General features: G+C 43.0%; 2 protein-coding genes across 9 annotated transcripts; one reads left to right on the top strand and one right to left on the bottom strand.

The window, feature by feature from the left end:
• The first annotated feature begins 85 nt into the window (after nucleotides 1-85).
• RBM48 (RNA binding motif protein 48) lies at nucleotides 86-5100 on the top strand. 6 transcript variants are annotated; one of them, XM_087774968.1, is made up of 6 exons: nucleotides 96-583; nucleotides 1506-1635; nucleotides 1845-2035; nucleotides 2166-2311; nucleotides 3271-3800; nucleotides 4831-5100. In XM_087774968.1, exons 3-6 carry the CDS (start codon nucleotides 1908-1910, stop codon nucleotides 4915-4917), a joined length of 891 nt encoding a protein of 296 aa, XP_087631094.1. In that variant the 5' UTR covers nucleotides 96-583; nucleotides 1506-1635; nucleotides 1845-1907; the 3' UTR covers nucleotides 4918-5100. The 6 variants fall into 6 exon arrangements, with proteins under 6 accessions (XP_009464882.1, XP_087631094.1, XP_087631084.1 ...); XM_087774985.1 differs by having other exon boundaries at nucleotides 127-216; XM_009466607.2 differs by lacking the exon at nucleotides 1506-1635 and having other exon boundaries at nucleotides 86-216.
• Nucleotides 3858-13737, bottom strand: CLXN (calaxin). 3 transcript variants are annotated; one of them, XM_087775012.1, is made up of 8 exons: nucleotides 13723-13737; nucleotides 13394-13502; nucleotides 13026-13170; nucleotides 12497-12652; nucleotides 10907-11011; nucleotides 9173-9324; nucleotides 7351-7455; nucleotides 5158-5357 (listed from the first exon to the last, which is right to left on the bottom strand). In XM_087775012.1, the coding sequence occupies exons 3-8, from the start codon at nucleotides 13081-13083 to the stop codon at nucleotides 5307-5309; spliced, it is 627 nt and encodes a 208-aa protein (XP_087631138.1). In that variant the 5' UTR covers nucleotides 13084-13170; nucleotides 13394-13502; nucleotides 13723-13737; the 3' UTR covers nucleotides 5158-5306. The 3 variants fall into 3 exon arrangements, 2 of the variants coding, with proteins under 2 accessions (XP_087631138.1, XP_087631123.1); XR_015708277.1 differs by lacking the exons at nucleotides 13394-13502; nucleotides 13723-13737 and adding an exon at nucleotides 3858-4127 and having other exon boundaries at nucleotides 5257-5357; nucleotides 13026-13372; XM_087774997.1 differs by lacking the exon at nucleotides 13723-13737 and having other exon boundaries at nucleotides 13026-13583.
• Nucleotides 13738-13944: the final 207 nt, after the last annotated feature.

The raw sequence follows: 13944 nt of genomic DNA, 5'->3' as shown, positions 1-13944 counted from the left end.
GTGGGAGCCAATGAGAGTTCTGTCCGTCGCCTGATTGGCCGTTCTCTCGGCGAGCAGCTAGAGCTGCCTAGGCGGGGCGCGGGGGGTGATGGGAAGATGGCGGCCGGCAGTGGCAGCGGCGGCGGGCTGGGCGATGCCTGCAGGCACCACGCGCAGCTGGGGATCTGCGAGTCGCGCGCCAAGTACCGGGAGGGGCGGAGGCCGCGCGCCGTGAAGGTGGGGCCGGGGCCGGCTCTGCTGTGAGGGCGGCCGGGCGCTGCCGGCGGGGCCCGAGCGGGGCGGGTCTGCCCCTGCGGGGCCCGAGCGGGGCGGTCCCGGTCCCGGTGCGCCGCGTCCTCAGCGCTGGCGGCCGGCGCTGGGGCGGGCTGCAGCCGCCCGGTCGTTGGCCGCGGCTTCCCGGGGCCGGGCAGCTCACCAGCAGAGCTCCCTGCCTTCCTCCGGCTGCGGCCGCGGCGCCGCCGCGTCTCCGCCATCAGTGCTTGTCCCGTCCTGGGTGTGCTCCGGTTCCGCTCCCCTGGCTGCTGAGGCGCCCCGGGGCGCGGGCAGGCAGAGGCGCCGGAGGGAACGGCTGCAGTTGGGCCTGGTAAATCCGGTAACTCCCACGCTGCGTTGTGTAAATGAATCACTTAGAAAGGCGGGTAGCAGAAGTAGGCGACTTCTGTGCCCAATGTAAGCCCAAAGGTTAAGGGCAGCGCAGGGAAGCGGGCGGAGCTGAACGCGGCGGCTGCGCGGCACCACTGAACTCGGCAGGGCGGACGTGCGCCGGGCTGCTTTCCTACTTACGCTCTGGGGCCCGACAGCGGCGGGGAGCTGAGGGGAAGGCCACGCGTCGCAGGCTGCGCCTGCTGCCTGGCAGGAGCTGCTCGCTGCAGCAGCCAAAATGCCAGGTTTGCTTTTTGTGTGTGTGCATAACCCACAGCGTGCTGTAAAGGTGTCTTCTAGGGCTGACTTGGGAAAGAGAGCAGGTAGGAGTAAGCTGCTATCACAAGAACAATTTGTGGCGTGTTTGCAGAGAGTATCTTCTATGATGGCAGCTTGAGAACTGTTTTCCTGAGTGGTTCCCTCTTTGTCCTGCATTTGCTGCTCTTTGAGAAGGATGTGTAGCTCATGCAATCTAAGTGTTTGTTGTTTTTTTGTTTTTTGTTTTTTTAACAAATCAGAATGAATTCCCTTTGATCTTATGGTTCAGCTACCGATTGTATGTTGTGAGCTGCCACAGAACTTTCCTCAGAGTCTGTGTTACGCGACAGTCATTACACAAAGCAGAAGAGAGTCGTTTGTTTGGGTTTTTTTAACTTGCTTCTCTCAGCTTCTTACTTGTATCTGTCTGTCTTAAAAACGTATGCTGTTGGATCACTGTTGCGAGGAGGCGGCTTTGCACACGCGTGATCTGCCCCAAGGAATCGTGGTACCCTTTTTTTTCCCCCTCCTTGCGTTTTGCCTGCATGGCCTCTCTGCCCATGAAAGAGACAGGTTTTACAGTGTTTTTTTCTTTATTTTGACAGTGCCTTATATTAACTGGTTACTAGTCGGTCTTGCAAGGACACGGGCCAGAGACTTAGAGATTTTACTCAGCAAATGGCAGTACCCTGTCCTGGCGCAGAAGAGTCAACTCTAATTTGTGTTCTGCTTTGAGTAAGCACCTTGAGTTCAGTTACTCAGTTGTTAACTCAGTTGAGTGCAGTTACTGCTCCTGCAAGAGTCCAAAGTCAAAATAGAGTCCAGAAGGATTTTCAGCATCCTGAGAGGATTTGAGGAACAACAGAAAACACAGAAAATGCCGTACTTTTGCAGTAAAGCAAGAATGTGAACGTTTTAGAATACTCTCTTCTTTTTTTTTTCAGGTTTATACTATCAACTTGGAATCTCGTTATTTACTGATACAAGGAGTTCCTGCATTAGGAGTTATGAAGGAACTGGTTGAACAATTTGCATTATATGGTGCCATTGAAGAGTATCATGCTCTAGATGAATATCCAGCAGAGCAATTTACTGAAGTTTATCTTATAAAATTCCAAAAACTGCAATGTGCAAGGTATTGGACAGGGCAATATCTGCCTCTTGCTGTCTTAATCTTTTACACCTTCTTTATTTACAATCTGTTAAGATTCTAGAGAGCTGAAGTAAAATCCTCAGTTTTGTCAATACAATTTAATTCCCTCCAGGGTGGCCAAGAAAAAAATGGACGAACGAAGTTTCTTTGGTAGTTTGCTGCACGTGTGCTATGCTCCAGAATTTGAAACAGTCCAAGAAACCAGGGAGAAGTTGCAGGACAGAAGAAAGTATATAGCAAAAGCAACAAATCAAAGAGGTTTGTAATTAAATTCCCTATAGAATCTTAACGTCTCGCTTCAGTGGTGGGTGAGATTTTCGTTAAAGTGCCCATTAAAGAAAATGCTTGGTATCTGGCCGTTTTAAAGATGCATTTTAAGTATGTTTGCAGCTGAATGGAGACATATTTCAGTATTTAGAGGGCTGCATCTTTTTCAAAGCAACTTTTTGCTTTTGGTTAAGACTAAAATAAGTAAATGCTTAAGCTTTAATAATGAAGTATTTCCTTCTCTTTTTGTTTTCAAAATGTCATCAGAAATTTCAAGCACTGGCAGGAAATTTGGGATCATATTTTCAGCCTTGTTCCAGCTTATTCAGGCACGCCCAAAGGGACAGTCTGTAAGGAAGGTGACTATACCAGAACCTTCAGCAAAAAACTTCTCCAGCATACGTATCAGCACTGGAGGAATGCTAAGGATGGACTGGGTTTACGAAGGCTACTGTACTGCAGAGTTTCTGGGCAGTGCTGAAACTGGGCAAGCTGAGAAATAAGCAAATGGCCAAGCACAGGCTTCTCCTTTCTTGTGCTTATGTCCTTTGATATCGTTATTTATTGCATGAGGGTATTTTAAGGGAGTAAAAGCACTGATTTTTAACATCAAAACGCCTGTTTCTTTCAATGTTGCAAGACAGCATATCCTTCTTGAGATCATAACTGGAGGTAAAAGTCATTGATTTGCAACATTAGAAATATTTTCCTCCTGTTCTCAAAACTGCTGAAATAATTCTGCTCAGGCATTCTTCACAAACCAGCAGAGAGCCTGGGCTGAAAAACTTTAGTCTGAAAGGTGCCACTTAGGAAAAAAAGAATCACAGAAAGGTGGCTGGGAATGAAATCTCACTGGTATTGCTTCTGTGATTGTATTAAATGTTTTTTCTTATGTGTGAGAAGTAATAATGACATGAAATAGTGAAGCTACTTTTTTTGTTGTTTTAAAGATTGCTTTGTGTTAAAGAAGGTAGAGGGGCCTGAGAAGACTGTCTCGAAGAACTTTGACTGTCCATGGAGTACACCAGGGTCATGTACAACTGGTAACTGGGATCCATCCTGCTTTACAAGTTCTCACAGGGTATCCCAAAACACAGGCTATCCATCTGGGAATCAGAATCGGAGCCTGCTGGCATTTCCCCAGGATGGTAGCAAGTGTGCTGAAACTTCTGGGTACTTTGCTCAAAGCACATCCCTAGCTCTAAACGTACAGCCGGGAGGGTGTACTCCACCAGCTCCTTTAATGCAGCAAAGAACAGTTCCGATTGATAATGGAATTGATAGGTTTATGCCTCGTACAACTCACCTGCAAGAACGTAAGAGGAAGAGAGAAGAAGGTAACAAGTTTTCCCTCATTGGAACAAGTGCGGACAATACTGAAGTCATTATTGGCCCACAGCTACCAGAAATACCTAAAGTGGATATGGATGATGATTCATTGAATACTTCAGCTACATTAATTCGAAATAAACTGAAAGAGGTATGGATTCTGAAAGTTCTGATATTTTCATTTTCAAACATATATATTATGTGCTTGTTATCTGTAAAAACAGAGACCCTGAGATAACTTAATTCAACATTTATTCAGTGTTAGCAGTTTATGTGCTACTTAAAGCTAGCGTTCAGCTCTTCCATAATGCAGAATATTGCAGGCCATTCCACTCCATACCTCTTACACCGGACTTCAGAAAGTATAAATGTCAGTGCAAATGATTTTTTAGTAAACTGCACTTTTTTTCCACATGGGGAGGCATGATAACTTTGGAGGTAGTCCTGCTGACTCCAGGGTGGTACTTGTATCTGGTTTCTGATTGAAAGGGAGTGAAAAATAGCGAAGTCAGTGTTCAATGTAATTTTGCTCCAGCACTTTTTAGGGCATTAAAAGATGTACAGAACCATGCTGAGAAGCATGTCTTAAGCTATATAACCTTTTATGGAGGATATTCATCAATTAGCACATCAAAGACTCCTGATATAACTTTCCGTTTAGATTAAGATATGAAAAACTCCCTTGACTATGACTAATTAGACTGATTTGAAAGAGCATATCTCCAGTCAAATTGATAAATAAGCACCCCTTCTATTAAATACATTTCTAAAACGGGTCAAAACACACATTTTTCCTTTCCCTTCCCTTTCTTCCTGGAATACCTGAGTTTAAAAAGCGTACTAAACCTTACTTTGAAAACACCTCTGGTAGGGAGAGGGGTGATAAAATATGTAGCACGCTATCACTGAGCATCTGAAATCAGTTTGTGTGCTTAAAATATAAGAATGGTACTGCTAACACTTCTGTTTTCCAAGTTTCACCTCTCTTGTGTTTAATGCTGCCTTTGGTGTTACTTCCCCCCCCCCCCCCCCCTTTTTCTGCAGGAAAATTCAATACAAGTGTGATTATAGTAATACATCCCGCCCAATACTCAAACGTTGGAGACACGGCCTTACTCTAAAACTAGCATAAAAAAGAAGTGGTTACAGTTTACTAAGAATTTTTTTTTTCCCCAATTTAGGTAGCAGATTCTGTTTCAAGAACATCTGTGGAAAAGCCAGAGAGCAGCTCAGCCAAGCCACTTGTAAAGCAGAGAAGAAGAATATAGATACTGCTGGCAGCATCTTCCAACAGTCATTTTTTTAAAGGATATAGTTTAAAATGCTTACTTTTTTATGTTAAAAATTAAAGTATTTTATACTGTATTTCCAAGCAGTTCCCTTTTAAAAATTGTATCAATTTGTTTTTTTGAATGAACAAACCAGTATAATACATTATTGTTATAATCCTATCCTGTGTACCTCATACTATAACGTATTTCATAAATCACTGAAGAACTGTATTTAGGTAGAGTAATAGAAGTAAATACTATTTATTCAGTAGCTTTTACAGTAAAGGAACATGGAGATTTAGTAACAGTTTCAAGTTGCTCCTATTTTTACTATACCATGAAGAACGGTGAAGAAAAAACTTCTTACAACAGTATTCCACTTGGAGCTACAGTTTACGAGTTTCCTGGAAAGTTTTCTGTTCAAATACCATACTGCTCTGTTAAAAAAAAAAAAAAAAAAAAGGTTCATTTTCAATTAACTAAAGGATTTAAATTTAATTGGAAAAGATGCTAAACTGAAATGTGTAAACAGTGACAGTCCTTACACTTTGGCTACCTCTTGCTTTTTAGCTTAGAAAAGGTAAATTTCATAGCATTAACGAAGTCATCACCAAGAGACCAGTCACAACATTCAACCTTATAACTGAAGGGGAAATTCAAATTGTAACTGCTCAGCAGTGGTAATGTGTGACCAAGGAATGATCTGGCATGGAGGGCAAGAAGGCCTTGCTGCAGAACAAGGTTAAGCTGGCTAGAAGCAGGAACGCCAGAGACTGACAGAGACTGAGATGGCTTAATGTAAAGGAGCGTAATTTCCCTTGGTGATGAGATAAGAAATAGCCGCAGCATCGTGTTGTGACAAACCTGGAGTGGGAGCACTTGGGGGCCACCTTGGGGCAGCAGAACTGATGCTGCGGGGGTGAACCCAACACTGGGCTAAGGTGCCCGATGCTGGCGCTCACAGGATTGGTGCTGGTGCAAGCATCTATAAGGAGTCAGCTCGTGGTGCATCTTCGCAGACTCCCTGTAGAACTGCTTATGGTGGCAGGACTCCGTCCAGTAATGTCTTGTTCATTACATTTTTTTTAAAATGTATTGAAGTACAAATCAGTGTTTAATTTGTGTCAAGGGGTACAATTAAAATTCACCAACATAACCCCACTGGGAGATCTAGTAAATTATGGGTTTTCTTCATGTAAAGCTCATAGCCAAAATTTATTTATTGCTTTTAGGGCTTGAAAGGACACGTAAAAAGAGTTCTCTTTCAACAGTGAAACTAGAGACCTAGTTAAAAAGGCAACAGTTGGGTAGGGTACAGAACAGAGGGCACAAATACTGTAAGCAAGAAACAAGCTGAGTTTTTTACCTCTTGCCATGATTAGCCTGAATTGCGTACCTGCTTTATCACCAACACTGACAGAAAGCAAGTCATTTTTCTATGCTGATGAGTGAACGTAATTTTGTTCAGGAACTTTTTAAAACCTTTTCACTGGTGTAAAAAACAGAGTACGTACTTGTGTTTTCCCAAACCTTTGAAAGTCTTGTGACAGTAATACAGCCTGCAGTCATGGCTACAAGACTCTTCCTGTCCTCCAGCCTACCAGGAAGGTGAGCTAACAGGAAGCATGGGTTTCTGGCAAATGAAAACTTGTGTTTCCAGCTGTCTTACACAACATTTCTGTTTCTAGGAATCACTCCACGTATTTTAGAATTTTGTTTTTCCATCTCTATGAACTTTTAGTATTTAAAAATGACACACAATTTAAATAGAATAATGATTATTGGATTAGGAAAAAAAATTTATTATAAAGCAGAAACGCTCTCCACAGTTGAACTTAACGCTGAGGAAATAGTATGTTCTAAATTACCATCTTCCAAAAAAAAATTCTGAATTGAATTAGATATATTGCTAATAAATAAAGCCCAGTTAAATGTAATTAAAAAACAGCAGTGCCACGCTCTGAGATGAAGAACCCTCTCAAGGTGTCTTTTTCAGAAAGTGATCAGCCTCTCCCAAAAGAGGCTATAAAGTGAGGTGATGGCAGTGTTGCCAGTGGCACTGAAGAAAGAAAAATAAAAGCTGTATTCCTGGAGAGCTTTCGGATAAACAATTCAAGAGGATGGTCTCATTTTCTTGGCCTGAGAGGGTGCTCATTGAGGATCACTCGTTATATTGCTGCCCCAGGACAGACAAACATTGAGTAGCTGTGCTCTTACATTCTCTGGTACCAATGTTTGACTGTGTAAGGAAACATCAGTGCTGGGAAAGGTAGACAGGAACTCAGCACGTGCCTGTCTCACAACTGAAGCACTTATCAGTTGACTTCAGCAGGCCCCATGTAATGACAGTTGATACCATAATACATGCATCTCCTTAAAAAGAGTAGAGAAAGTATTTGCACATTTTTTTTAAACTCCAGGTTGATGTACCTTTATGTCTGGCAAACATGGTCCAAAGGCTTCTAAGAGAAGATTTTCATCTCTGACTGCTTTTTCAAAGTCCATAAAAGAAAGCTTGCCATCACGATCATAGTCCTACAAAAGGAAGGGAACTCTTCAGCAAAGGATAATCATTTGTAGCAACTGTCTTTTGTTTAACAGACATTTTATTCACACGGATTCTATTTTTAGTTTGAGTGTATGGAAAAATAATTTTCTTGGGGCCATCAGTCTCTGCTCAGATGAGATCTGTACCATTTGCCTCTACCTAAGGCATAAAAAGTGGAGCAAGCTCAACTATCTCATACACAGTTACTTAAGTGAAGATTGATGGGTGGATATGACCAGTATTCAAGGCACAAATCAAAATTTTTGAAGATCAAGCCATGGAACCATCATAGCTGGTGAACATGCAGGGTGCATAGGTGCTAATGGCCAGAAAAGCAGGGGCAAGGGGCTATGTAGACAGAGAGATTCCTGAACAGGAAAACCTGCCACTGGATGCTTAAGAGAAACAGAAGTGGCCAGGTACCCTCTACCTTTTACGCTCCTCAGCACAAGGGAGAGCAGAGCATGAGCGTGTTCATTGCAAATGCTTTTAAGTATGAAAACGGTTATCATGCGACTGGATGTATGCTTAGTCACAATGCCGCTGTACCTACAGGAAATTGCTCAGAGAGTGGTTTTTTCTTCTTTGAGTGATGGACTCCACAAACGCATTTTTGGGTATCTAATAATTAGTTGTTTAGTTATTTGAGATAGGCAAGAGTATCCTACTTGGACAACTGCCCAGCAGCCAAGTCAGATCTGGACATTCTTCAAACATGTATCGGACCTTTATTAAGTTCTCATGGAAAAGCTGGAACAGGATTATGTACATGATTAGTTTATAATATGTTCTTACATACGTGAAAATTCAGTATGCCTAGAGGACAGTGCTTGTGCTTGGACTAGCATAGCCCACTTATCAACTGCCCAGAGCACGAGGGTGTTCATTTTGGATGCAACCTGCAGGAAAGCTGAGCGTGTAGGTGCTCCAAAGATGAACAAATTGCCGAGTCATAGTTTGCTTTCTCTGTGAGAGCAGAATCACACTGTCAAGAACTAAGGGTAAGATGGACCTTTCAGCTGAGGTTCTGCAAAAGGGGTGGGAATGAGAAATAGAAAAGACGGGGTTAAATAAAAGGAGTTGGGATTCAAGACCTGGTTTTAAGCGAGATTTTTGAACACCATCATAGGAGGGGAGGTTATATTTCTTGATTTGATGAAAATGTTGAAACACAGTCCCTGGCTGATTTGGATATCCTAGATGAATCATGGCATGAGAAGTTTTACATGAATAACCTTGAGGTTACTATTCTAATAGAATATATAAATTGGATAAAGACATTTAATGATCAATTGATAAAATACAAAAGTACTTAATTATAAAGTTACTGCAGATGCCTAACACTGGAATAAATGCAACTTACGCTTTTGAATTTTCCACTTTTGACTGGACTTTTGTTTTGACTGGGCATGCACATGTGTGTATGCACACATACACATGCTAGATTATACATAAAGTTTATAATACAGTCACATAATAAATTAACAGTTTCATGTGAGGATACTGGACTGGGACTCGTTAGATCTGGATTATATTTCTGCCTTTCCTTAGGAGACCTGTTTATCTCAAGTACATAACTAACTCTGTGGCTCAGAATCCCACTGTAAATCAGACACAGTATTTTGTTACCTCATAGGAATGTTCTAAGGTTCAGTTAATGAATGTTTGAAAGACACTCAAGTATCACAATAAGTAAGTACTTGCCATTTTCTTCAGTGCTATGTCTACCAAGTCCTTAATTCCCTCATCGGGATCTTCTTCTGATGGTTGTTTAAGGAGGCTGTTTTTCAGCATTTGAAACATTTCCTCTCTTGAAATGTATCCATCACCATTCAGGTCGTAAACCTCAAAAGAGTCTTTTTGAGAGACAAATAAATTTAAAGTTCATATAAGCTATATCACACACCATTAAAGCTGTCTGTTACCTATAGACAGAAAATGTGAATTGTATGTTGTACAGCGTATCTATCGAGCCATATTTACCATATATCATATTTATATATGATATATGGTAATACGAAATATATGTATCACATTTTGATACATACACCAGTCAATTATTGCCTATTTACCCTTCATAGTTAAAATCTATTTCTGCTCAAATAAATAATCTTCAGTTCACAGAAACCATAGTAACTTACAGAACTTCTCTAAAATTGTCTAAATCTCTAAAATCTCTAAAATTTAGCATATAAACAAGGTTCTGGTGTAGAAGCCCAATTTCCCACGGCAGGGACCAGCTGTCTGTACCAGAAGGGCTTTGCACCTACAAAACACATCCTAGTTATTTCAGGAGCTGAGTTAGAAAAGTAGAGGAAAAAGAAGAATGAGCTGTACTACCATGGAAAAGACAACGGAAGTATCCCTTAATGAAAAGAGAAAATCTCTGTAACAGAGTATTTTAGGCATGAGTATCTGCCTAATTTATCTTCTAATTGTTTCTACCTCCCTGGAATCAGAAATGTAGGACCATAATAACTTCACTCTCCTTCACAAAACTTATTTGAATGAACAAACAGAACTCAGTTTTGGAACACAAGAGGTTTTTTTTCTGCCAAAGACTAAGCTTACAGTGAAAAATTGTGCTGGCATACATTTATGACAGGCAACACTGTATACCACTATGCACTAGTGCATTCTATAGCGCTTACAGCAGGGCTGCATATTTTACTGCTTGTGGTTGTACTGACATACTGAACTACATTCCAGGCCACCTTCCACTGCAATGCTTTATAATGAATTTATATAGGGCATTAAGGATGGCTGATGCTGCAAACTGGAGCTATGGAAACAACATCCTGTCACTCTCCTTTCTCTATTATACTTTCCCTCCACCCTATCCCCTCCCCCCCTCTTTTTTTTCCCCCCGCTTCTTAAAATTCTGGTGTTCTTGCTATTTTTCTCTCCTTTCTCCACCGTTACTGTGGAGCTTCCCATGACCATCTTACAAACAGACTCAATGTTTCCATCTATGCTTCCAGGCTGAAGAACTGCTAGACTGAATATGACTGCTGCTGTGGCCCCATTGTGCCAGTAAATAAATGTTGGCACGGGTCTTGGTTAGTTTGAGTGTGTTATTCAGCCAAAATCACTGTTGAGCTACATCTGCTTCTTTGTAATTTTGTGTGTGAATACAAAAACATATATTCTGTCAAAAAAACTGTATACTATAGAACAAGCTTCAGTTCAAAAGCTATTTTTTTGTCAGCAATAAAATACGGTAGCAGCTATGATAACAGCAGTTTACACAGAATAATCTCTGTCTCAGAGAAGCCATTCAGTATTCAGTTTCATTGCATTAAACTACACAGAAGAAAACCCTTCAATTACCAAACACTTTGTAAGAGTAACTACTAAATTATAACAAAAGCAATGTGTAATTTAATAGCCATAAATTCCATGACTGCTACTAAGTAGTAGCATACAGATAAACCTTACATTTAATCTTTTCTTCCAATGTCCCCCGAAGAAATACTGATAAGCCTTCCACCCATTCCACCACGTTGATGCAGCTATCGTTGTCTCTATCAAAAGTGCGGAACACTGAGAAGTGTATTAGATGCATTTTAAATTTATATAATAGGGAAACACAAACGAGTATTTTCTTAAATTCAATGCAAATATAAACCCATGTTTTTTCTAAAGATGTTTCTCCGCTTTCATCAAGGTATGATTACCCTTCTTGAATCTTTCTAAGCTATAACAATGAAGGGGATTTTGCCCCTTAGTTTACTGATCTTCCACTCCAGAATCCTGCTGGGATAAGACATTTTGTTTCATCTCTTGCCTTCCTGACTTAAACAACTCCAGGAAGTATGCTTCCATGCAGACATCAACGAAATAAACCAATATCCCTTACACTAAGGCATATTTGCACGTAGAAGAGGATTTTAATTACTAGGTTGTGCCTCAGAAAATCTTGGAGAAAGTTATCCTAGAAACAATATATAAATATTTCAAATATACAAAGAAAAATAATCTTCTCCTGTCTTTCATGTACCAAGATCTTTTTTCTTCTCCCTTCCCTGAAATACGAAACTTTCAGTCTTGCAGCTTCACTATTCATACAGCCTGTAATATAGTACTTCAAATCCAAGATATGATTCAAAGCACCAACTAACATCTATTTCTAATTCATATTTTAGAATGTTAATTACTAAGTTGGCTACGGGAACACCTCTACATGCAGAGCCAAGCATTTTGGAATTGGAAAACAACAGCTTTGCTTTTGCAACTGAAATCAGCCCCCTGTTATCTAAGCATTAAAATAGTTTTTAAGAACGTGTCCATGTACGGCATTTTCCAAGACACACTTGGCTTGTTGCATAAAATAGCATTTAAATACCCCTCCTGCTAGAGAGCGGGAGAAAGTTGCACCAAGGGGTGGCTCTTGGCGGCCTGAGGCTGAAAAGAATGCAGACTCATGCCCCCTCCACATCCTCCTTTAGACACCTGTACATCAGAGATCATTCCTGCGACCTTCATGGTAACTGCAAACGCGGCTCGCAGGTTAATCTGTGAAACCGCTATATTTTCAAGGGGTTATCTGGCGCGTTACTCTCACCTCCCTGTAACGTCTGCCTAGTCCCTTCAGTGCTGTTCACAGCACCTCTATTCCAGAAGTTACCCACTCTAACAGAACGCCTTTCTGGGACCTCCAAGCCCGAGACAGAGCACCAGCAGCAGTGACTGCAGCGCCCGGTGGAACCAGCGGAGAAGAACGTGACACCATGCTGCCCTCTTCTGTCACGACATTACAGCGACTGGGATAGAAACAGCCACAGGAAAGCACTACAGCTGCCTCTCTGGCTGGTCTCCCTCGTACAAGAGCGTGAGCTATCCTGAACTCAGGGAAAATTGTTCCACAGAAAGAAAAAGCAAGATACCCTTTACTCAGCAGCTCCTGAGCATAACCCTTCCTTTGCTGTCCTTACAGGGACGAAATGGCACAATTTTGTCTAGGCATGCTCATCGGGTTGACGACATAAAACTAAGACCGTATGCCTTTTTTAGACCTATCAGTCTCACCTCTGTCCATGATCATGTCATCCGTCATGCCAAACGCGCTGTGCAGAGTGTCTCTGAACATGTTACGGTCAAAGCCGACCGCAGCAAAGCGGCTGCTGGACTTGGCCACCAGCGCGTCGAAGAGCTTGATCAGGCATTCCACTTCGCTCTTGTTAACTGCCCAGTCGAAACACAAGCGAACATATTTTATAACTTAACTTGGTAAAAACACACGGCAGGCGCAGGGAAGCTACAGGGCCCGCACACCTCAGGCGTTAACCGTTACAGCCGCCGCCCACACCCCTCCGCCCCGTACCCGCTGCTCCGAAGAGGGCGGCGGGTGGCGAGCAGGGCCGCAGACTGAGCACGGGGGACAGCGGGAGGCCGCCGGGGGCAGCCAAGGCCCCTCAGGCGGCAGCGGAGGCGCGGCTCCCGCAGCCCCGCTGAGGCGGCCGGGCCGGGGCCGGGGCCGGGGCCGGTGTGCCCGGCCGGGGCTCCTGCCGCCCCCCGACTCGCGGTGCTGGGCGGATCGGCCCCGCCGCTCACTCACAGTGCTTGGCGGATCGGCCCAGCGAGTCCACCAGCTGCTGCAGCCTCTTCCTCCTCATGGCGGCGGCCTCGCCGCTCCCCGCCGCCGCTGCCCCGGCAACGCGGGCGGGGCGGCTGCGGCGGCCAAGCGGTGCCCCTTGCTGCCACTGGCGGGTCATACATAAATATATATAAAGGCGTAACGAAGAGACGTTTTTATCATACATTAAAAAATAGCAGTTGTATAAAAGAAAATAACTGAGTGTGAAACGTCTAAAAATGTTTCTGGAAAGAAGAGCTAAAAATTAACTGCTACATACAATACTGTCTGTTCATCTGCTGTCAGAAGTCTATTAAAATACCTTCATTCCCACATTGCCCATTTTCTACCTTGTCCCACTGCGCAAACGTGGAACACGCCCGTAGGCCGCCGCTGCCCCCTGAAACCCACGTCACCACCTCGCCGGAGCCGAAGGCTTGTGACCAGACGTTACTCCTCCTTCAGGAAAAAAAGAGGATGCAAGAGGAGTCGCAGCGTATTTGTTAATGTACTGGAAACAGAAACATTTCACTGTCGGTATTAAAGCAGCTCTGTTGTGAGCGGGCAATGCCTGTAAGCCCCGTGAGCGGCTACACCACTTCCAACGCATGACAGCAGCATCCGAAGCACACAGCTGACCAGAACAAACAGCTATATTCAGACAATTAAAATGACATACCAGCTTATGTATTCGGAAGACTGGGGCTCTCATTTCCATTTTTATTTCTTTCTGTTGCAGGCAGTTGTGTAGAAGTCAAATAAGTATCACAAAGGACGGAGCATTTATGCTATGGTTCATTACAAGTTCTTGTACCAAAGCTGCAACACCACAACTTAAAAAGGAAAAAACAACCCGAACAAAACCAAACACAAACCCCAAATGAAACCCCTACTGTTCACC

This window comes from Nipponia nippon, unplaced genomic scaffold (genome assembly GCF_047370975.1).
Source record: "Nipponia nippon isolate SJK-2023a ecotype South Korea unplaced genomic scaffold, ASM4737097v1 scaffold_1, whole genome shotgun sequence".
Lineage (NCBI taxonomy): Eukaryota > Metazoa > Chordata > Aves > Pelecaniformes > Threskiornithidae > Nipponia > Nipponia nippon.
The sequence above is the reverse complement of the archived record's forward strand: the minus strand, read 5'-3'. Positions and strand labels throughout refer to the sequence as shown.

What these genes read in the sequence shown, in the direction of transcription:
- CLXN (XM_087774997.1), bottom strand. Translation starts at nt 13,230, where the DNA reads ATGTATGATAAAAACGTCTCTTCGTTACGCCTTTATATATATTTATGT. An exon ending in GGGCCGATCCGCCAAGCACT is followed by an intron (nt 12,653 to 13,025) that starts GTGAGTGAGCGG and finishes TCGACTGGGCAG; the next exon opens with TTAACAAGAGCGAAGTGGAA. An exon ending in TGACATGATCATGGACAGAG is followed by an intron (nt 11,012 to 12,496) that starts GTGAGACTGATA and finishes TACACTTCTCAG; the next exon opens with TGTTCCGCACTTTTGATAGA.
- RBM48 (XM_009466607.2), top strand. Translation starts at nt 97, where the DNA reads ATGGCGGCCGGCAGTGGCAGCGGCGGCGGGCTGGGCGATGCCTGCAGG. An exon ending in CAAAAACTGCAATGTGCAAG is followed by an intron (nt 2,036 to 2,165) that starts GTATTGGACAGG and finishes AATTCCCTCCAG; the next exon opens with GGTGGCCAAGAAAAAAATGG. An exon ending in AAAAGCAACAAATCAAAGAG is followed by an intron (nt 2,312 to 3,270) that starts GTTTGTAATTAA and finishes GTTGTTTTAAAG; the next exon opens with ATTGCTTTGTGTTAAAGAAG.